The following is an 18770-nucleotide window of genomic DNA, read 5'->3' as shown; positions in this document are numbered from 1 at the left end:
GTACTTCTTGGCCCCCTCAAGCATCATCTTGGAGGCCCCCCTCCCTTTGTCTCCCCGGGGTGTGGGGAGGCTCCTCTTTGACTCGGGGGAGACTGGGGGGCCACAGCACCCTCTTATCTCCCTGATTCCTCTGTAAAGATCTTGTGCGTCTTCTGCGAGCGGGGCTGGACGGTGTTCCTCCTCCCTGGCCCTGGGTCTCCCCCTGAGCCGCCCTGTTCCTGTTCTTGGCACTCACTGGCCACGCTGACTCTTGCCTGTCTTCTCGGTTCACCTTCTCTGGCCGGGCTGGGCTGGGTCACTTCTGGCCGCCCCCGAGGAGGCATCTGTTTAATAAACAGGTGCAGGTGTGGAGCAGAGCAGGCTGGCCCGGGGTCAAGCTCTAGGCTGGAAGCAGAGGGCCACCCCACGCCTTGGCACTTCCTGGGTGCTTAATCTGTCTCTCTCCTGGCCCACGGTGGCCCAGGTGGGAGGAGGGGGAGAGGAACAGCCTGGGTGTGTCTGTGTTTGGGCATCTGCTGGGGCTGTGACGGTGCGGGTGCGTGTGGGCTGTTTACTGTCAACAGAGCTTCTCGGCTCACCAAGGGCTTCCTTCCCTCCAGCAGGAGGGAGACTCTCAAATTGCTCCACAAGCAGAAGGAGAAGCCGCTCACCTCCCCCGCCCCAGGCGCATCTGTTGCCGGACAGGACGGCCTGGAGGCAGGCAGCCCGGCAGAGGGCCAGGTGGCCCCATCGGCAGGGATTTGTTTAAGAGGAGAAGGCTGTTGGCCTAAGTGCAAGGTCCCTGCCCCTGTGTGTAGTCGCTCCAGGGTAAAAGATGGGAAGGACAGATACCCTTGCCTCTACCCTGACCTTGCCTCTCCCCTATGTGGTTAAAGGGGTGACCAGATCTCTAATCAATTTAAGACTTTTGTTTGTTTGTTTGTTTGTTTGGAGACAGAGTCTCACTCTGTGGCCCGGGCTGGAGTGCACTGTTGGGATCTTGGCTCACTGCAACCTCTGCCTCCCGTGTTCAAGCGATTCTCCTACCTCAGCCTCCAAAGTAGTTGGGGTTACAGGCACCTGCCACCACACCTGGCTAAATTTTTTTTGTATTTTTAGTAGAGATGGGGTTTCACCACGTTGGCCAGGGTGGTCTCAAACTCCTGACCTCAAGTGGTCCACCTGCCTCAGTCTCCCAAAGTGCTGGGATTACAGGCATGAGCCACCGCGCCCGGCCTAGCCTTGGGATTTTTATCTTCTGGCTCCAGATGAGAAAACCCATGGGTTTAGAGACCCAGCTGCGGTTCTTCCCTGGGGTAACTGGAGGTCCCTGGTGCCTTTACTCATAGGCAGTGCTGCCTCACCCACTCCATTCCTCGTGCCTGTGGCTCCTGCTTGCAGCAGTAGAACCTACGGCCCCCCAAGCCCTCAGTCATTCCACGGCCCCTGTGCAGTCACTAGCTCCAGACTGTGCATGGCCCCACAAGTCACCCATCCTGGGCCCTGGCGTGCCCTCTCCATCCATCCTCTCTGTCACCTCTGCTGGTTTGCTCCTATCTGCATGTCAGCCTGGAAATGGCTGTTGCTTTGTAGAGACCCTCTTTCCCCGACTTCAGAGCCAATTCCTTTGCTGCTGGCAGAGCTGGCATTTGAAACCAACACCAGCTCACAAAGCAGCTCCTCCTTTCCAGAAGCTGCCGCACTGTGGATGGGCGAGTGGCCCAGGCCCGCCGGCTGAGGCGGTGTACGTGAAGCTCTGAGCTCGACCCTGACGGGCTCGAGGACCCCGTCTGCCATGTGCTTTGGCTGACCGTGTGGTGGACCTTGTTTTTGGAAAACCGAGAGGAAGTGGCTGAGGGGGAATCTGGTTGGTAAGGTTGTATTGCTATGGCTCCAAGTGATTGACTTGTGGTTCTGATCTCCTTAAATCCCCCCTAGATTCAACTTGGTTCTGTTGATTCCTCTCTCGATCCTTTTGGCCATTGTGATCTGGTTCCATTGTTTTTTTGTTTTGTTCTATTTTGTTTTTCGAGATGGGGTCTCACTCTATTGCCCAGGCTGGAGTGCAGTGGTGTGATCTCAGCTCACCGCAACCTCCGCCTCCCGGGTTCAAGCAATTCTCCTGTCTCAGCCTCCTGAGTAGCTGCGATTATAGACGCCCACCACGCCCGGCTAATTTTTGTATTTTTAGTAGAGACAGGGTTTCACCTTATTGGCCAGGCTAGTCTCGAACTCCTGGCCTTAGGTGATCCACCCATCTCGGCCTCCCGAAGGGCTGGGATTACAGACTGAGCCACTGTACCTGGCCTGATTCTGTTTTGTTTGTTTGTTTGTTTGTTTGTTTTTGAGACAGAGAGTGCAGTGGTGTGTGATCTTGGCTCACTGAATCCGTTCCCCGGGTTCAATGATTCTCCTGCCTCAGCCTCCCGAGTAGCTGGGATTACAGGCATGTGCCACCATGCCTGGCTAATTTTTGAATTTTTAGTAGAGATGGGGCTTCACCATGTTGGCCAGGCTGGTCTTGAACTCCTGACCTCAGGCGATCCACCCGCCTCTGCCTCCCAAAGTGCTAGGATTACAGGCGTGGGCCACCACACCTGGCCCTGTTGTTTTTATTCATTCAGTAAACAGCTATTGTAGGCCAAGACCTGGGTGAGATACTGGGGACACAGAAGTGACCACAATGCAGGCCCTGCCCTTCAGTGCTCACAGCCCTGGGGGATTAGACGTGCCTTTGCGCTTCCACACACGCTAACGGGCCTGTGCTCCCCGCAGCCATTGCATCCGGCTCTGTGCCGGCTATTGGTGCCGTGATTCCACCCGGAGCCTCCAATAGCGGCAATCATCGTAATAACCACGAGAACAGCAGCAACTTATAGCTGTTTGTTATTAAGTGCTTTCTATGCCTGGGTGAGCTCTAGAAGGTTTTCTGAGTTTTTCTCATTGATCTTCCCCCAAACCCTAGGAGGTGGATCTTATCATTATATGATGTCCATTTTATAGATAAGGGAACTGAGCTAGAGCAAGGTCATGCAGGTAGAAAGTGGAGGAACAAAAACTGGAAGCTAGAAACCAGATTCCAGTTCCACGCTTGTCATCCACACGGCCCCGGCGGGGCTCCTTGGCCACACGTTGGCATGAAGCACGATTCCACCTGTGCGCATCCTTTCCAGTGACCTTGGAGGAGCCCCGGGAGGCCCGAGCAAGCCTTTGCAAAGCTCAGCGCTACAGCCCTGGCGCCAGAGGGCTGCAATTGGAAGGCAGGCAGTTATCGGAAGAAAAGCGTTTGCTTGACTCTCCCAGTGTGACCTCACATCTAATCAAAGTCGGCTCCTGTTTCCTGCAGGATTAGTCAGCATCTCTTAACTAGCAGTCCCGGCCAGGAGAGCTTCTCAGCCACGTTCCCAGCCCGTCCTCCACCTTCCCGTCTTCAGCTGCCACAGCACTTTTCTCTTCCTTTTTGTGTTGTTTTGGTGCTGGGTGGACTTTGGAGGGGGCCATTAAGGGCTGGGTGTGGCAGACACACCAGACTCAGCACCCAGCGAGGTCTGGGCATGGCCATGGGATGGCATCACAATGACCCCGGCAAGGAAAATAAGAAAGGTGCATATCGGCGGGGTGCGGCAGCTCACGCCTGTGATCCCAGCACTTTGGGAGGCGGAGGTGAGAGGATCACCTGAGATCAGGAGTTTGAGACCAGCCTGGGCAACATGGTGAAACCCCCGTCTCTACTAAAACAAAAATTAGCCGGGCACGGAGGCAGGTGCCTGTAATCCCAGCTCCTCGGGAGGCTGAGGCAGGAGAATTGCTTGAACCTGGGAGGCCGAGGTTGCAGTGAGCTGAGATCGTGCTACTGCACTCCAGCCTGGGCAACAGAGTGAAACTCCGTCTCAAAAAAAAAAAAAAAAAGAAAAAGAAAATATCAGGGGGAGAAGGTGGCATCTGTTCTATGTTTGAGAAGGCAGCTGGACTTCCCATTGAAGGAGGCGCCCCAGTCTCCCCACATGGACAGAGGAGAACCAGGCTATTGGGGTGAGACCAGTGCTTGTGCTTCCCAAGTGGTCTGGGGTCTGCCTCCATATTGGCTGCAGTCTGTCCCCATGGACGTAGCTGCCGTGAGAAGGTTCTCGCCAGCCTGGGGCCCCACAGCCAAGGCTGGGCCCTGAGGTCTGCTGTTCTAGGGTGGCAATGCTCTCAAATGGGACTCTCAGCCTGGGCTGTGTTGCTCTTCAAGGGACACGCGAAGCTCCTGAAACTGTGGATAAACCTTGGTGTGCATTTTCTGGGGAGGTCTTTATTGGATTCTTCAAAGGGTCCGTGGCCCCCACAAAAGTTAAGAACCTCTACGTTTTCACTCCAGGGAACTTGGGCCAAATGGCCATCCAAGCCTGCTGCAGGGGTAGCCTGAGCCCTCGAGAGGCCCCCAGCCAGCCCTGGCATTCCCAGTGGGGGGGACTCTGAATGGGCACCTGCCCTTCTGATCTTTGGGAATCCCTGTCATGACCCTGAGGTCAGGGTTTCCTTCCCTCTTCACACAGAGAATGTCACCAATGGCACAGTGGGCGGCACAGCAGAGCCGGGGCACGAGGAGGCGAGCTGGATGAACGGCTGGCTCAGCTGCCAGGCGCAGGATGAGATGCTAAATTTGGCCTTCACTGTGGGCTCCTTTCTGCTCAGTGCCATCACCCTGCCCCTGGGTATCGTCATGGACAAGTATGGCCCGAGGAAGCTCAGGCTGCTGGGCAGGTCAGTGCGGGTCCCTTAGGGGGCAGGGAGTGGGCAGGTGGACCCCTGGGCTGAGTTCCCCACAGAAGGGTATCCTGGTCATACCTGATAGCAGGTGTACCGTGGAGCTCCCTGAAGGCCCTCCCGTCCGCCACCGAATCAGCAGGTGCTGTGGTCCTCGCCGTGCTCCAGTGCCAAATAAGAAAAGCTCCAGGCTCCAGGCCGCCCGGGGACCGGAGTTGCTTGTCGCTAAGAATATGGGTTTCCGGTCGCTTTGTAGTTCATAAGCGCGATAACTGGGGTTTCACTCTCATGTGAGACATGCTTCCCTCAAACCTTGTTACGAAGCTGGCACAGTATCCATCTGATGAGAAAAAAAAACAAAACAAAACACTGGTTTCCACAGCCCGTTTGACCTTATAGCTCCACCAGAAAAAAGATTGTCAACACGTACCGCCAATATGATAAGCACATGGAATTATAAATTATGTATATCTGTGCTTTTTTTTTTTTTTTTTTCCAAGACAGAGTCTTGCTCTGTCGCCCAGGCTGGAGTGCGGTGGCGTGATCTCGGCTCACTGCAACCTCTGCCTCCCCAGTTCAGGCAATTCTCCTGTCTCACCCTCCCGAGTAGCTGGGATTACAGGCGCCCACCACACCCAGCTAATTTTTATATTTTTATTTTTTTCATATTTATTTATTTATTTAATTTTTTTTTTTGAGATGGAGTCTCCCTCTGTCGCCCAGGCTGGAGTGCAGTGGCGCAGTCTCGGCTCACTGCAAGCTCCACCTCCCGGGTTCACGCCATTCTCCTGCCTCAGCCTCCCGAGTAGCTGGGACTACAGGCGCCCGCCACCACGCCCGGCTCATTTTTTGTATTTTTAGTAGAGACGGAGTTTCACCGTGTTAGCCAGGATGGTCTCAATATCCTCACCTCGTGATACCCGCCTCAGCCTCCCAAAGTGCTGGGATTACAGGCGTGAGCCATCGTGTCTGGCCCGTATGCCATTCTTTTTTTTTTCTTTTGAGATGGAGTTTTGCTCTTGTTGCCCAAGCAACTGGAGCTGGAGTGCAGTGGCTCCCAGCCCCCTGTGCCATTCTTAATGTGCTTTATAATACATATACAAAATGAAAATGGGCTGGGCACGGTGGCTCACACTTGTAATCCCAGCTTTTTGGGAGGCAGAGGTGGGTGGGTCACCTGAGGCCAGGAGTTCGAGACCAGCCTGGCCAACATGGTGAAACCCCGTCTCCACTAAAAATACAAAGATTAGCCAGGCGTGGTGGTGGGCGCCTGTAATATCCCAGCTACTCGGGAGGCTGAGGCAGGAGAAATGCTTGAACCCAGGAGGCGGAGGTTGCAGTGAGCTGAGATCACGTCACTGCACTCCAGCCTGGGCAACAGAGCGAGACTCCGTCTCAAGGAAAACCAAAAGAAAAAAACAAAAACAAAACAATAACACTGAATAAAGTCATAATGGTAAATAACATTCCGTTTCTGCTTGGCTTTTAGCGCCTGCTTCGCGGTTTCCTGCTTGCTGATTGCGTATGGAGCAAGTAAACCAAACGGTGAGTGTGCTCTTCCTCCATCTTTTGTCAGGGACTGGGGAGAGAGCGCCCCGAGCTGCTCCCAGACCCACCTGCTCTTGGACACTGTCCTGGGCTTGCTGCTCACTGCTCAAGTTAGAGGGGACACCTGTTAGGCCTCTACTCAGTTACTGACCTCAAATGGACGGCGGGATCAGGGAGCAGCCACCCCAGACAGGAGCTGCCAGGATATGAGCAACTTCCATCTCATCACCAAACCAAGCCAGGCCCTCACTGATGCCAACCTGAGAGGCAAGTTCTAAGAACCAGGCCGGCTGTAGGGGCACGGTCCTCGGTGTGTGCAGAAGTCACGAGCCGAGTCCCCTCCAGGCAGCACAGGCCAAAGCATGAAGGATAGCTTAGAAGCCACCTGGTCCACAACCCTGTTCAGGTGGAGCCGTTGTTTTAAGGATTATAGAGCAAACACCAAAAAAGGACTTGAGTTTCACCGAAATCTCAGCCAGGCTCATCTACTGATTTTCAGGAACCTATATTTTTGGTTTCAGTGAAGTAGCTTCCTTAGGCCTCCTGCTTGCTGCTGTTTCTTTTTTTGTTGATGTTGTTGTTTTGTTTTGTTTTAGAGACAGGGTCTCTCTCTGTCACCCAGGTTGGAGTGCAGTGGTGCAGTCACAGCTTACTGGACCCTGGACCTCCCGGGCTCAAGTGATCGTCCTACTTCAGCCTCCAGAGTAGCTGGGACTGCAGGCACGCACACACACACCTGGCTAATTTTTTTTCTTTTTTTGAGATGGAATCTCCCTCTGTTGCCCAGGCTGGAGTGCAGTGGCGCGATCTCGGCTCACTGCAACCTCCACCTCCCAGGTTCATGCCATTCTCCTGCCTCAGCCTCCTGTGTAGCTGGGACCACAGGCGCCCGCCACCACACCTGGCTAATTTTTTGTATTTTTAGTAGAGACGGGGTTTCACCGTGTTAGCCAAGATGGTCTCCATCTCTTGACCTCGTGATCCACCCGCCTCGGCCTCCCAAAGTGCTGGGATTACAGGTGTGAGCCACCGCGCCTGGCTTCACCTGGCTAATTTTTAACTTTTTTTAGAGATGGGTTCTCATTTTGTTGCCCAGGCTGGTCTTGAACCCCTGGACTCAAGCAATTCTCCTGCTTCAGCCTCCCAAAGTGTTGGGATTCTAGGCGTGAGTCACTGCCTGGACACTGCTAATATTAATTGGAGAAAAGAGGGTGGGTGTGCACCTTTTTCAAGAGCCCACGCTTTGTGAAATAGGCAAGAGGAGGCTGGGCACGGTGGCTCACGCCTGTAATCTTAGCACTTTGGGAGGCTGAGATGGGCAGATCACCAAAGGCCAGGAGTTCGAGACCAGCCTGGCCAACATGGCAAGACATACAAAAATTAGCCGAGTGTGGTGGCGCATGCCTGTAATCCCGGCTACTTGGGAGGCTGAGGCGGGAGAATCACTTGAACCCGGGAGTCAGAGGTTGTAGGAGCCAAGATGGCGCCCTTGCACTCCAGCCTGAGTGACAAGAGCAAAACTCCGTCTCAATTAAAAAAAAGAAAAAGAAAAAGAAATAGGCTAGAGGAGGGATGAGAAAGGGGCAGTTCCACTCCCCAGATGTCAGGTACTAACCCTGGCCTGCATTTACTGGATTTACAGGGAGCCTGCACCGCTCAGGACTCTGAGCCGGTCCCGGCTTCCCAGGAGCTCAGCTGGAGTCTCCTCCACTCACGAGCTTTCCATTTCCCCACAGCTCTCTCTGTGCTCATCTTCATCGCCCTGGCTCTGAATGGCTTTGGTGGGATGTGTATGACCTTCACCTCATTAACAGTGAGTACGGACTTTTTAAAGCTCTGTAGTTCAGTAATCTGCTTCTAAATTTGAGGCCACTTTGATTGCTTTCTATTTCCTTGCCTTCCATGTGCCTGCATGTGCCTGGGTGTCCCAAACAGTAGAGGGGCTATGGGCGAGGTGGCCTGGCAACAGAGCCTGGCAGAGCCTCCTCAGCTGAGGTCCACAGGCAGCAAGGCGTGGCTCTCACAATCCCTTGCCTTTCTTTTTTTTTTCTCTGAGACGGAGTCTTGCTCTGTCGCCCAGGCTGGAGTGCAGTGGCACGATCTCGGTTCACTGCAACCTCCGCCTCCCAGGTTCAAGCGATCCTCCTGCCTCAGCCTCCCGAGTAGCTGGGACTACGGGCATGCGCCACCACACCCGGCTAATTTTTGTATTTTTAGTACAGATGGGGTTTCGCCATGTTGGTCAGGCTGGTCTCAAACTCCTGACCTCAGGTGATCCACCCGCCTCGGCCTCCCAAAGCGCCAGGTGACAGGCGTGAGCCACCTTGCCTGGCCGACATTCCCTGCCTTCTGATCTGGGCTTTGACGCTGAGGAAGCAGCTCACTAGCCTTGTGCCCAGGGAGGCAGAGGCAGGAAGACAAAACGCTGCCGCCCACTTTCTTTACCTGTTTTCCTCAGCAGCTGTCATCAGGGTCTCCGGGAGCTTCTGCTCATGGAGCAGCCTGAACACCCGCCTCCCGTGGAACTGCCCCAACCTTTGCCTTTGTCCGGAGCCAGACGGAAAACTCAGGGAACACCTGGTCTTCTGCTCCTCTTGTTTCCTCCGTGCCCGGGCATAGACAGTCCCCTGGGGGAGATGTTTTCTCGGGGTACTGAGCACCCCCTTGTTGGGAGTCTCAGGACATCACAAAATGTGCTTCTTCTTGATGTCAGGGAGGCAGAAGGAAGGTGGGGTCGAAAGAAAGAAAGTCAAAAAAGGGGCCGGGTGTGGTGGCTCACACCTGAAATCCCAGCACTTTGGGAGACCGAGGCAGGCGGATCACTTGAGGTCAGGAGTTTGAGACCAGCCTGGCCAGCATGGTGAAACCCTGTCTCTACTAAAAAATACAAAAATTAGCCAGGCGGGTAGTGCATGCCTGTAATCCCAGCTACTCGGAGGCTGAGGCAGGAGAATTGCTGGAACCTGGGAGGCAGAGGTTGCCGTGAGCCAAGATCGAGCCACTGCACTCCAGCCTGGGCGACAGAGCCAGACTCTGTCTCAAAAAAAAAAAAAAAAAAAAGAGAAAGAAAGTCAAAAGAGGAACCAAAAAGTCTCTCCCAGAGGGAAGAAGGGAACTCTCTGTGGCTCGCCCAGTTGGGCAATCATGCCATTCAGAGCTGGCCACTGGGAAAGAAGTGAGAATAATAGCTTTCTTCCGAGAGACTTCTGTCCAGCAAGGAAACCTCGCCTGTGTCAGTTTACAGGAGAAAAAGTTTCTAAGACGCAATATCTACCATTACTATTCGTAGTACACTCTGGTTTCCGATTTCCCTTGTCGTGCCATTGAAGGGTTCTTGTTCAGCTTTGAGGGAGCTCTGGGGGCTTCTGGGCCTCTTCTTTTTTTCTTTTTTCTTTTTTTTTTTTTTTGAGTCTGCTCAGTCGCCCAGGCTGGAGTGCAGTGACGCAATCTCAGCTCACTGCAACCTCCGCCTCCCGGGTTCAGGCGATTCTCCTACCTCAGCCTCCTGAGTAGTTGGGACTGTAGGCATGCACCACCACGCCTGGCTAATTTGTGTATTTTTAGTAGAGACAGGGTTTCACCATGTTGGTCAGCCCGGTCTTGAACTCCCAACCTCAGGTGATCTGCCCGCCTCAGCCTCCCAAAGTGTCGGGATTACAGGCATGAGCCACGGCGTCCGGCCGAAAACCAGCAACTCTTTCATCAGCATGAAAACTAAAAACCTGGCCTCACCTCCATTATTTTAGTCACGCTACGCCTCTGTCAGGGCAGGCCTGAATTTCGGGGATAAAGGAACGAGATGGTCGTTGACCTTGAGGACCTCACACTCTGAAATGCAGAGAGATGCTTTGTCATGAAAAACGACAAACCAACCATGAATCCCTGTTAAGAAAGACTTTAGGCCGGACGCGGCGGCTCACGCCTGTAATCCCAGCACTTTGGGAGGCCGAGGCAGGTGGATCATGAGGTCAGGAGTTTGAGACCAGCCTGGCCCAAGATGGTGAAACCCTGTCTCTACTAAAAAATACAAAAATTAGCTGGGCATGGTGGTGGGCGCCTGTAGTCCCAGCTACTCGGGAGGCTGAGGCAGGAGAATCGCTTGAACCCGGGAGGCGGAGCTTGCAAGCAAGTCGAGATCACGCCACTGCACTCTAGCCTGGGTGACAAGAGTGAAACTCCGTCTCAAAAAAAAAGCCTGCCTGCCACCACAGGCCCACCAGCGTGCACACAAGTGTCTTTTCCTCCATGTCCCTTCCAGTGCCATGTCATTCCTCTTTCAAACATAGCCACTCTGATCCGATGAAAAACGACATACCATTTTTAAAATGTATTTCATTATTAGTGAGACAGAGCATCTTTTCTCCTCTTTATTGGTAATTTGCATTTCTTCTGTGAATTGCTTCTTTGTGTCATTTGTCTATTTTTCTACACTGCTCTCGATTTTATTATTATTAGTATTTAGTGACTTGTAAGAGCTCTTTCAAATACAAAGAAACTAGTGTTCTTTCCGAGTGAGCAAGAGATCTTACCCTGGGGTTTTCAGGTCTCTACATGGTCCATGAGTAAGCTTTAGGAGAGCTGTGTACACCCTTGAAATTCCACGCCAACAAATCGTGTGTAGGTGCCGCTCAGCTGTGTCTTTCTGGAGGGGAGGGTCCATTACTTTCACTGGCCTCTGGCAGGTCTGTGTGAAGGCTAAAAACCACTGCGGTGACCGGGCATGGTGGCTCACGCCTGTAATCCCAGCACTTTGGGAGGCCAAGGCGGGTGGATCACCTGAGGTCAGGAGTTCAAGACCAGCCTGGCCAACATGGTGAAACCCCATCTGTACTAAACATAAAAAATTAGCCTGGGATGGTAGCAGGCACCTGTAATTCCAGCTACTTGGGAGGTGAGGCGGGAGAATTGCTTGAACCCGGGAGGCGGAGGTTGCAGTGAGCTGAGATCGCACCACTGCACTCCAGCCTGGGTGGCAGAGTGAGACTCTGTCTTAAAAAAAAAAAAAAAACACGGCCGGGCACGGTGGCTGACGCCTGTAATCCCAGCACTTTGGGAGGCCGAGGCGGGCAGATCACAAGGTCGGGAGATCGAGACCATCCTGGCTAACACAGTGAAACCCGTCTCTACTAAAAATATAAAAAATTAGCCGGGCATGGTGGTGGGCGCCTGTAGTCCCAGCTACTCGGGAGGCTGAGGCAGGAGAATGGCATGAACCCAGGAGGCGGAGCTTGCAGTGAGCCGAGATTGTGCCACTGCACTCCAGCCTGGGCGACAGAGCGAGACTCCGTCTCCAAAAAAAAAAAAAAAAAAAAACCACAAACCACTGCGGCTCTCCCACTGGAGGCAAAAAGCTACACAGGCTAGAGAGTGACCAGGCAAGAGAGTCACCTGATCACCATTTGAAGCGTTTGGCTATCAGAGGTCTGTCTAAGGGAGGCTGCTGGTTTGTTCTTCAAGGTTTTTATTTTTTGATCTAGAGCAGGAGTCAGCAAACCACCATTGCCAGGCCAAATCCAGACCACTGCCTGTTTTCGTAAACAAAGCTTCATGGGGTAGAGCTGTGCCTGTTTGCTCCTGTCTATGGCTGCTTTTGTGCTATAGCGGCAGAGTCACGCAGTTGTGACAGAGACCATATGGCTTGTAAAGCCCAAAACGTCTACTGTCTTAGCCAGGCACAGTAGCTCACGCCTGTAATCCCAGCACTTTGGGAGGCTGAGGCGGGTGGATCACCTGAGCTCATGAGTTCGAGACCAGCCTGGTCAACGTGATGAAACCCCGTCTCTACTAAAAATGCAAAAATTAGCCAGATGTGGTGGTGTGTGCCTGTAGTCTCAGCTCCTCAGGAGGCTGAGGCAGGAGAATTGCTTGAACCTGGGAGGCAGAGGTTGCAGTGAGCTGAGATTGTGCCACTGCACTCCAGCCTGGGTGACAGAGCGAGGCTCTGACTCAAAAAAAAAAAAAAAAAAAGTCTACTGTCTGGCCCTTTATGGAAAAAGTTTGCCAACCCTTGGTCTAGAGGCCCCAGGAAGCTGCTAAGTCACTGTTCCTCGTCTGAGGGCATGTGCTGACACCCACCATTCACACCCATACCCTCTGGTTGCCTGGGCCAGCCCTCTTTCTAAGTCATCTCTTTCCCCCTCCCCCCAGGGTGGAGGGAGCTCCGTGGGCATTCCCCTGTCCCATGAGGCCTCTGATGAGGGCTCCAGTGCCTGCTCCTTGAGAACAGACCCCAAAAGGGAAATGAGGTCAGTGAGGACAGGGCTGAAGCAGTTTAGCAACACCCTTGGGCTGACTGGGGCTTCTGCTGAGCAGAGCTGAATCATTCTGATACAACCCAGGCCTTCAGAAAGCAGAACTGTCGGGATCAGCTCCCGGAGACGCCAAGCTCAGGGCACAATGGCACTTTCTGTTTGTGTCTCCCACCCGTGTTCTAATTTTGGGGACAAAGGAGTCTCCAGGGTCGCCTTTAGGAATTTCTAACTCCAATCTTCAACAACCGTGTTGGGGCCGTGGATAATGGCTCTGTGATAACCCAGGAATCTAGGGGACGGCGTTGCCGTGGAAGCCTTAATTTGGGGACTTCCTGGGTCCCACGGGGCTTTGTGCTGCATGGGCTATGGTCTAAATAGAGATGACCAGGGGCTGCGAGCTGTCACCCCCACTGGTAGGAGAGCGGGCTCCAAGCGGGCACACGCCTTTTCCTTGTACTCCAGGAGGAGATGGCCGCGAGCCGTCCTTCCAGACCTGAGAGGTCAGCACCCATGGTGCCCAAGTGGAGGCTCTGAGGGGCAAGGGTGGCTGTCATGTCAGGTGGGCTGCCCAGTAGCCAGTGCTGGCTCTCCCAGGGCCCTGCAGCAGAGGGCCTGGGCCATCACGTAGCATCCGTGGAGGGCGGACACCAGGTCACTCCACGGGGTCAGAGCACTCCCCACAGTGTGGAGCCTCAGCCTCCCCCGGGACATCTGGACAGCACGCTCAGTGTTTGCTCAGTGCCTTGCGTTTGTACAGCCCTTTGCACTCGCTTCATCGGCTGGAGTACAAACACGGCCGGTGGCTGAGGACGTGTCTTGGGGTCGCCACCCTCCAACCCGGAGCCTGGGTTGCTTAGAGATGGGAGCAGCTGCAGCCAAAATTGTGAACTTGCCATTTCCACTCCATTACTCTGACCCCTGTCCCCATGGGTGGGACAGGGAGTTCTCAGCAGAAGCCACACAGAAAACGGGGTTTCAAAACGTTGCCAGGCTCCCCGATGAAATGTTTCTCTGTGGCGTTTCCCTTTTGATTCCTTCAAGTCTGACTTTAAACCTGAGGAAGAAGCCGGGCGCGGTGGCTCACGCTTGTAATCCCAGCACTTTGGGAGGCTGAGGCAGGCGGATCACGAGGTCAGGAGATCGAGACCATGGTGAAACCCCGTCTCTACTAAAATTGCAAAAAATTAGCCGGGCGTGGTGGCGGGCGCCTGTAGTCCCAGCTACTCGGAGAGGCTGAGGCAGGAGAATGGCGTGAACCCGGGAGGCGGAGCTTGCAGTGAGCCGAGATTGCGCCACTGCACTCCAGCCTGGGTGACAGAGCGAGACTCCGTCTCAAAAAAAAAAAAAAAAAAACCTGAGGAAGACATGATTTCATGGGAGGTGGGATCTGAGGGAAGTGAAGAGGATAAACATCCCTCTTCAGATCCTGGAGAGGAGGGCAGGGCGGCAGATGCCCCCAGAGAGGGGAAAGGAATTTAGTGCCCTGGCTCAGTAGACCCTGTGTCTGCAGCCAGGAGAGGGTCCCGCGGTGCCCCCCGGCCACCTCTGGAGGGTCCAGGAGAGGGTCCCGCGGTGCCCCCCGGCCAGCTCTGGAGGGTCCAGGAGAGGGTCCCGCGGTGCCCCCCGGCCAGCTCTGGAGGGTCCAGGAGAGGGTCCCGCGGTGCCCCCTGGCCAGCTCTGGAGGGTCTAGGTGCCTGGTGAGCTGGACTTGCCAGTGCCCAGTGCCTGCTCTGCCTCCCCACCTTCCTCTGTTTCTGTCTTGTGCCTTGGGGAAGCTCAGGCAGTCAGCTGCTTGCCTTGGTTTGGGGAGAATTCGCCGTCTGAGGTTCTGCCTCATGAATTTGCTGCAGCGTGTGACCACATTCAGGGGCTGGACAGAAAGGGCAGTGGTATTGGCAGGACTGGGCCCGGCCGGGAAGGCACAGGAGGTGGCCGGGGGAGGGGAGCACGCCCTTCCCCTCCCTTCAGCACTGAAGCAGAAAGGTGACCACAAGGACCTTCTCCCGGGCGGCGTGTGCTTGGAGGTGCCAGTGGTTGTGGGTAGGAAACAGCCCAGCCTGGCCAGGTCTACCTGTGCAGTCTGGTTCTGGGATCCTGGCCTGTGCAGGTTGCACAGAACTCTGGGTGTGTACTCCAGCCACCTGAGGACAAGTCTCCCTCTGGAAGGGACCCGAGGGCCAGAATGCCAGCCCCCACCCACCTCCCAGCTCCCCAGCCTCCTGCATGCCAGGGAGGACTTGGGAGGCCGTGGATGTGGAAAGTCAGGGCCAGGGATGCCACAGTTGCCCCTTGTTTCTGCGTGCCAGCAATGCCATGGCCTGCCCTGGGCCAAAAGGCACATACGTCTGGCATCTTAGAGAAGCTCCCAGACGATAGGTGGCCGGGCAGAGGCGCTCCTCACTTCCCAGACGATGGGTGGCCGGGCAGAGGCGCTCCTCACTTCCCAGACGATGGGTGGCCGGGTAGAGGCGCTCCTCACCTCCCAGACGATGGGTGGCCGGGCAGAGGCACTCCTCACTTCCCAGATGGGGCAGCCGGGCAGAGGCGCTCCTCACTTCCCAGATGGGGCAGCCGGGCAGAGGCGCTCCTCACTTCCCAGACGATGGGCGGCCGGGCAGAGGCGCTCCTCACCTCCCAGGCGATGGGTGGCCGGGCAGAGGCGCTCCTCACCTCCCAGACGATGGGTGGCCGGGCAGAGGCGCTGCTCACCTCCCAGACGATGGGTGGCCGGGCAGAGGCGCTCCTCACTTCCCAGACGGGTCGGCCGGGCAGAGGCGCTCCTCACTTCCCAGACGGTGGGCGGCCGGGCAGAGGCGCTCCTCACTTCTTCCCAGGCGGGGCGCCCGGGCAGAGGCGCTCCTCACTTCTTCCCGGACGGGGCGGCCAGGCAGAGGCGCTCCTCACTTCTTCCCGGACGGGGCGGCCGGGCAGAGGCGCTCCTCACTTCTTCCCGGACGGGGCGGCCGGGCACAGGCGCTCCTCACTTCCTCCCGGACGGGGCGGCCGGGCAGAGGCGCTCCTCACCTCCCAGACAATGGGAGGCCGGGCAGAGGCGCTCCTCACCTCCCAGACGATGGGTGGCCGGGCAGAGGCGCTCCTCACTTCCCAGACGGTGGGTGGCCGGGCAGAGGCGCTCCTCACTTCCCAGACGGTGGGTGGCCGGGCAGAGGCGCTCCTCACTTCCCAGACGGTGGGTGGCCGGGCAGAGGCGCTCCTCACTTCCCAGACGGTGGGTGGCCGGGCAGAGGCGCTCCTCACTTCCCAGACGGTGGGTGGCCGGGCAGAGGCGCTCCTCACTTCCCAGACGGTGGGTGGCCGGGCAGAGGCGCTCCTCACCTCCCAGACGGTGGGTGGCCGGGCAGAGGCGCTCCTCACCTCCCAGACGATGGGAGGCCGGGCAGAGGCGCTCCTCACCTCCCAGATGGGGCGGCCGGGCAGAGGCGCTCCTCACTTCCCAGACGGGGCGGCCGGGCAGAGGCGCTCCTCACTTCCCAGACGGTGGGTGGCCGGGCAGAGGCGCTCCTCACTTCCCAGACGATGGGTGGCCGGGCAGAGGCGCTCCTCACTTCCCAGACGGTGGGTGGCCGGGCAGAGGCGCTCCTCACTTCCCAGACGGTGGGTGGCCGGGCAGAGGCGCTCCTAACTTCCCAGACGGTGGGTGGCCGGGCAGAGGCGCTCCTCACTTCCCAGACGGTGGGTGGCCGGGCAGAGGCGCTCCTCACTTCCCAGACGGTGGGTGGCCGGGCAGAGGCGCTCCTCACTTCCCAGACGGTGGGTGGCCGGGCAGAGGCGCTCCTCACTTCCCAGACGGGGCGGCCGGGCAGAGGCGCTCCCCACCTCCCAGATGGGGCGGCGGCCGGGCAGGGGCTGCAATCCCAGCACCCTGGTAGGCCAAGGCAGGCGGCCGGGGGGCGGAGGCTGCCGCGAGGCCAGACCACGCCACCGCACTCCAGCCTGGGCAACACCGAGCACTGGGTGAGCGAGACTCCGTCTGTAGTTCCAGTAGCTCGGGAGGCTGAGGCGGGCAGAGCACTCGGCGTGAGGAGCTGGCGACCAGCGTGGCCAAGATGGCGAACGCGTGCCTGCAGCGAAAGGAGAAAAGGCAGGCAGCGGTGGCGCGTGCCGGCAGACCCAGGGAGTCCGCGGTGCGGGCAGCAGCAAACCGAGTAGATTGCAGCGTGGGCCCGAGAGGGAAAAGAAGAAAGAAAGAAAGGAAGGAAGGAAGGAAGGAAGGAAGGAAGGAAGGAAGGATATTTCTTGATAGCAGTGTGAAAACGAATGAATACCCCTTCCCCGAGACGCCTTCTCCTTAGGCAACCAGCTGCCCCCATGCTCCTTCTCTGCCCCCTGTTCTTTCTTTTCCCCCATGAGGCCCAAGTGATAAACAGGGCCAGCCCCAGCCTACCGCAGGCCTGTGTGGCTGCTGGAGAGGCCGTGCTCCTTTCCTCTCTCCGAGCCTGCCTGATATGCTTTCTGGATCCTGGAGAAAACTGACCCACTATTCTCATACTGGTGCAACATCTTCCAAGACCTCAAAAAGCTGTACCATTTGAGCCAGTCTTTTTTCTTGTCTCCACTTGCTAGGGCTGTCATTGGGACAGTCCTAGAGGGTGGTGCCAATGGATGAATGGATGGATGGACGGTAGTCCAGGGATGATGTCCCTGTCTGTCCTGAACCGGGCCCTTCCTCCAATGAGAAGCCTTCCTGAGTGAGTATATACAGTCATCCCTTGGTATCCATGTCGGATTAGTTCTAGGGTCCCCGGGAATGCCAAAATCCATGGGTGCTCAAGTCTCTGATATAACATGGAGTAGTACTTACGTATAAGCTATGCACATCCTCCCGTAGACATTAGACCATTACTAGATTATTTATGATATGTAATACAATGCAGATGCTACATAAATGGTTGTGGTACCGTATTCTTTAGGGAATGATGACAAGAACAAAGTCTGCACATGTTCAATAGAAACATAACCATCCAATTTATTTTCTGAATATTTTCCATCTGCTGTTGCTGAATCTACAGATGCAGAGCTCCTGGATATGAGAGCCAAGTGTGCTTTGAGAGTCGGGTGGGTGAGGTTGCTAATGAGTACAGGGGAGCAGGTGTTGATCAGGAGGGCCCTGCACTGGGGCATCTGGACGTCCTGCCTCAGGACTTGAGACTCCGTTTGGATGGCACAGGCAGACTCAGGCCAGGTCAAAGCCCTCCCCTTGAAGGTTCATTTTATCCCGAGCTCTTTCTGGCCCCTGGAATTTGGCATGCCCTAGGCCCTGGGTGGAAGGACAGATGAGCCAGGTTTTAGATAACGTGTCTAGAAGAGTGAGCCCCTACTGTGTGCCCGGCACTTTCCCCACAGGATCCTCTAGCTAGAATAGCCAAGGGTCATGGAGAGAAATACGCAGCTAAAATGTCAGAAATGAAAAAGCGATACCATTAGAGACGCTAAAAAGACCATTGGGTAATAGTATTAGCATTTGTATTCTGAGATCTAACAGCAGCAGTCACTTCCCTCCACCCCTATGTGTATCCCAGGACCACCCTCGGTGGGGAGGGCTGAGGTTAGGGAGCACCCATGGATGCTCTGATGCTGGCCCTGGGCCTCGGGGGTGACAGTGATGAGGAACTGGGTGCACACATGAGTGGGGCAGCCGGGCCTGGCCAGAGAAGCAACACACACGTGCACAGACGTGTTTACCCACGTACGCGTGTGCACACACGTGCACACATTGCAGGCAGGCATGTTGACGCCCCAGGCAGCGGAGGACCCTGACTCTGGGCCCTGCTGACCCGGGCAAGGCCCCATTGTGATGCGTGCCATGACCTCAGAATGCCACTGGTGCTTAGCATCTATCCGCTCTCCGGCCTGCCTTCTGTGTTCTGCGGCAGTTACACACAGGCAGTGGGGTTTGTGAGCACCAGTTTTCTGGGTTTCTCCCTGAGGTTTTCTCCCTGAGAGGCATACGTAACCCAGGCCAGCTGATCAGAATCAGGTGAGTGTGACCTGCTCTCTTCCCTCCAGGCTGACTTGGGGACAGTGGCTATGGTATGGGCGGTGTTGGCCTCTGGGCAGCTGCTGAGGAGGAGGGTCATCCCTGAGCACTCACAGGGAGCCCGTTCTACACTGCCTGTGTAGATGATTTTCTCTTTTGTCCTCACGGTGGCTTCGTAGAGTGGGTGCTGTTCCCGAATGTACCCATTCGACAGGTGAGACGTCTGGGGTCAGAGAGGCGGTAAC

At 55.9% G+C, this 18770-nt stretch overlaps 1 protein-coding gene and 1 non-coding gene across 2 annotated transcripts in view; both read left to right on the top strand.

Moving 5' to 3' along the window:
• The window catches only part of LOC129470496 (uncharacterized), a 28593-nt gene that overhangs the window by 8364 nt on the left and 1459 nt on the right, over positions 1 to 18770 (top strand). The window contains exons 4-6 of the mRNA XM_055258359.2: positions 4518 to 4725; positions 6218 to 6273; positions 8013 to 8089. Coding sequence (XP_055114334.2) covers positions 4518 to 4725; positions 6218 to 6273; positions 8013 to 8089 — 341 coding nt within the window. The remainder of the gene's footprint in view (positions 1 to 4517; positions 4726 to 6217; positions 6274 to 8012; positions 8090 to 18770) is intronic.
• LOC129470871 (small nucleolar RNA U13) lies at positions 4973 to 5074 on the top strand. Its single transcript, XR_008653390.1, has one exon. It is a non-coding gene; the product is annotated as a small nucleolar RNA U13 (small nucleolar RNA).

The sequence above is a fragment of the Symphalangus syndactylus genome, chromosome 20 (assembly GCF_028878055.3).
Source record: "Symphalangus syndactylus isolate Jambi chromosome 20, NHGRI_mSymSyn1-v2.1_pri, whole genome shotgun sequence".
Classification (NCBI taxonomy): Eukaryota; Metazoa; Chordata; class Mammalia; order Primates; family Hylobatidae; genus Symphalangus; species Symphalangus syndactylus.
Note: the sequence above shows the minus strand (reverse complement) of the source record. Positions and strands in the feature narration are given on the sequence as shown.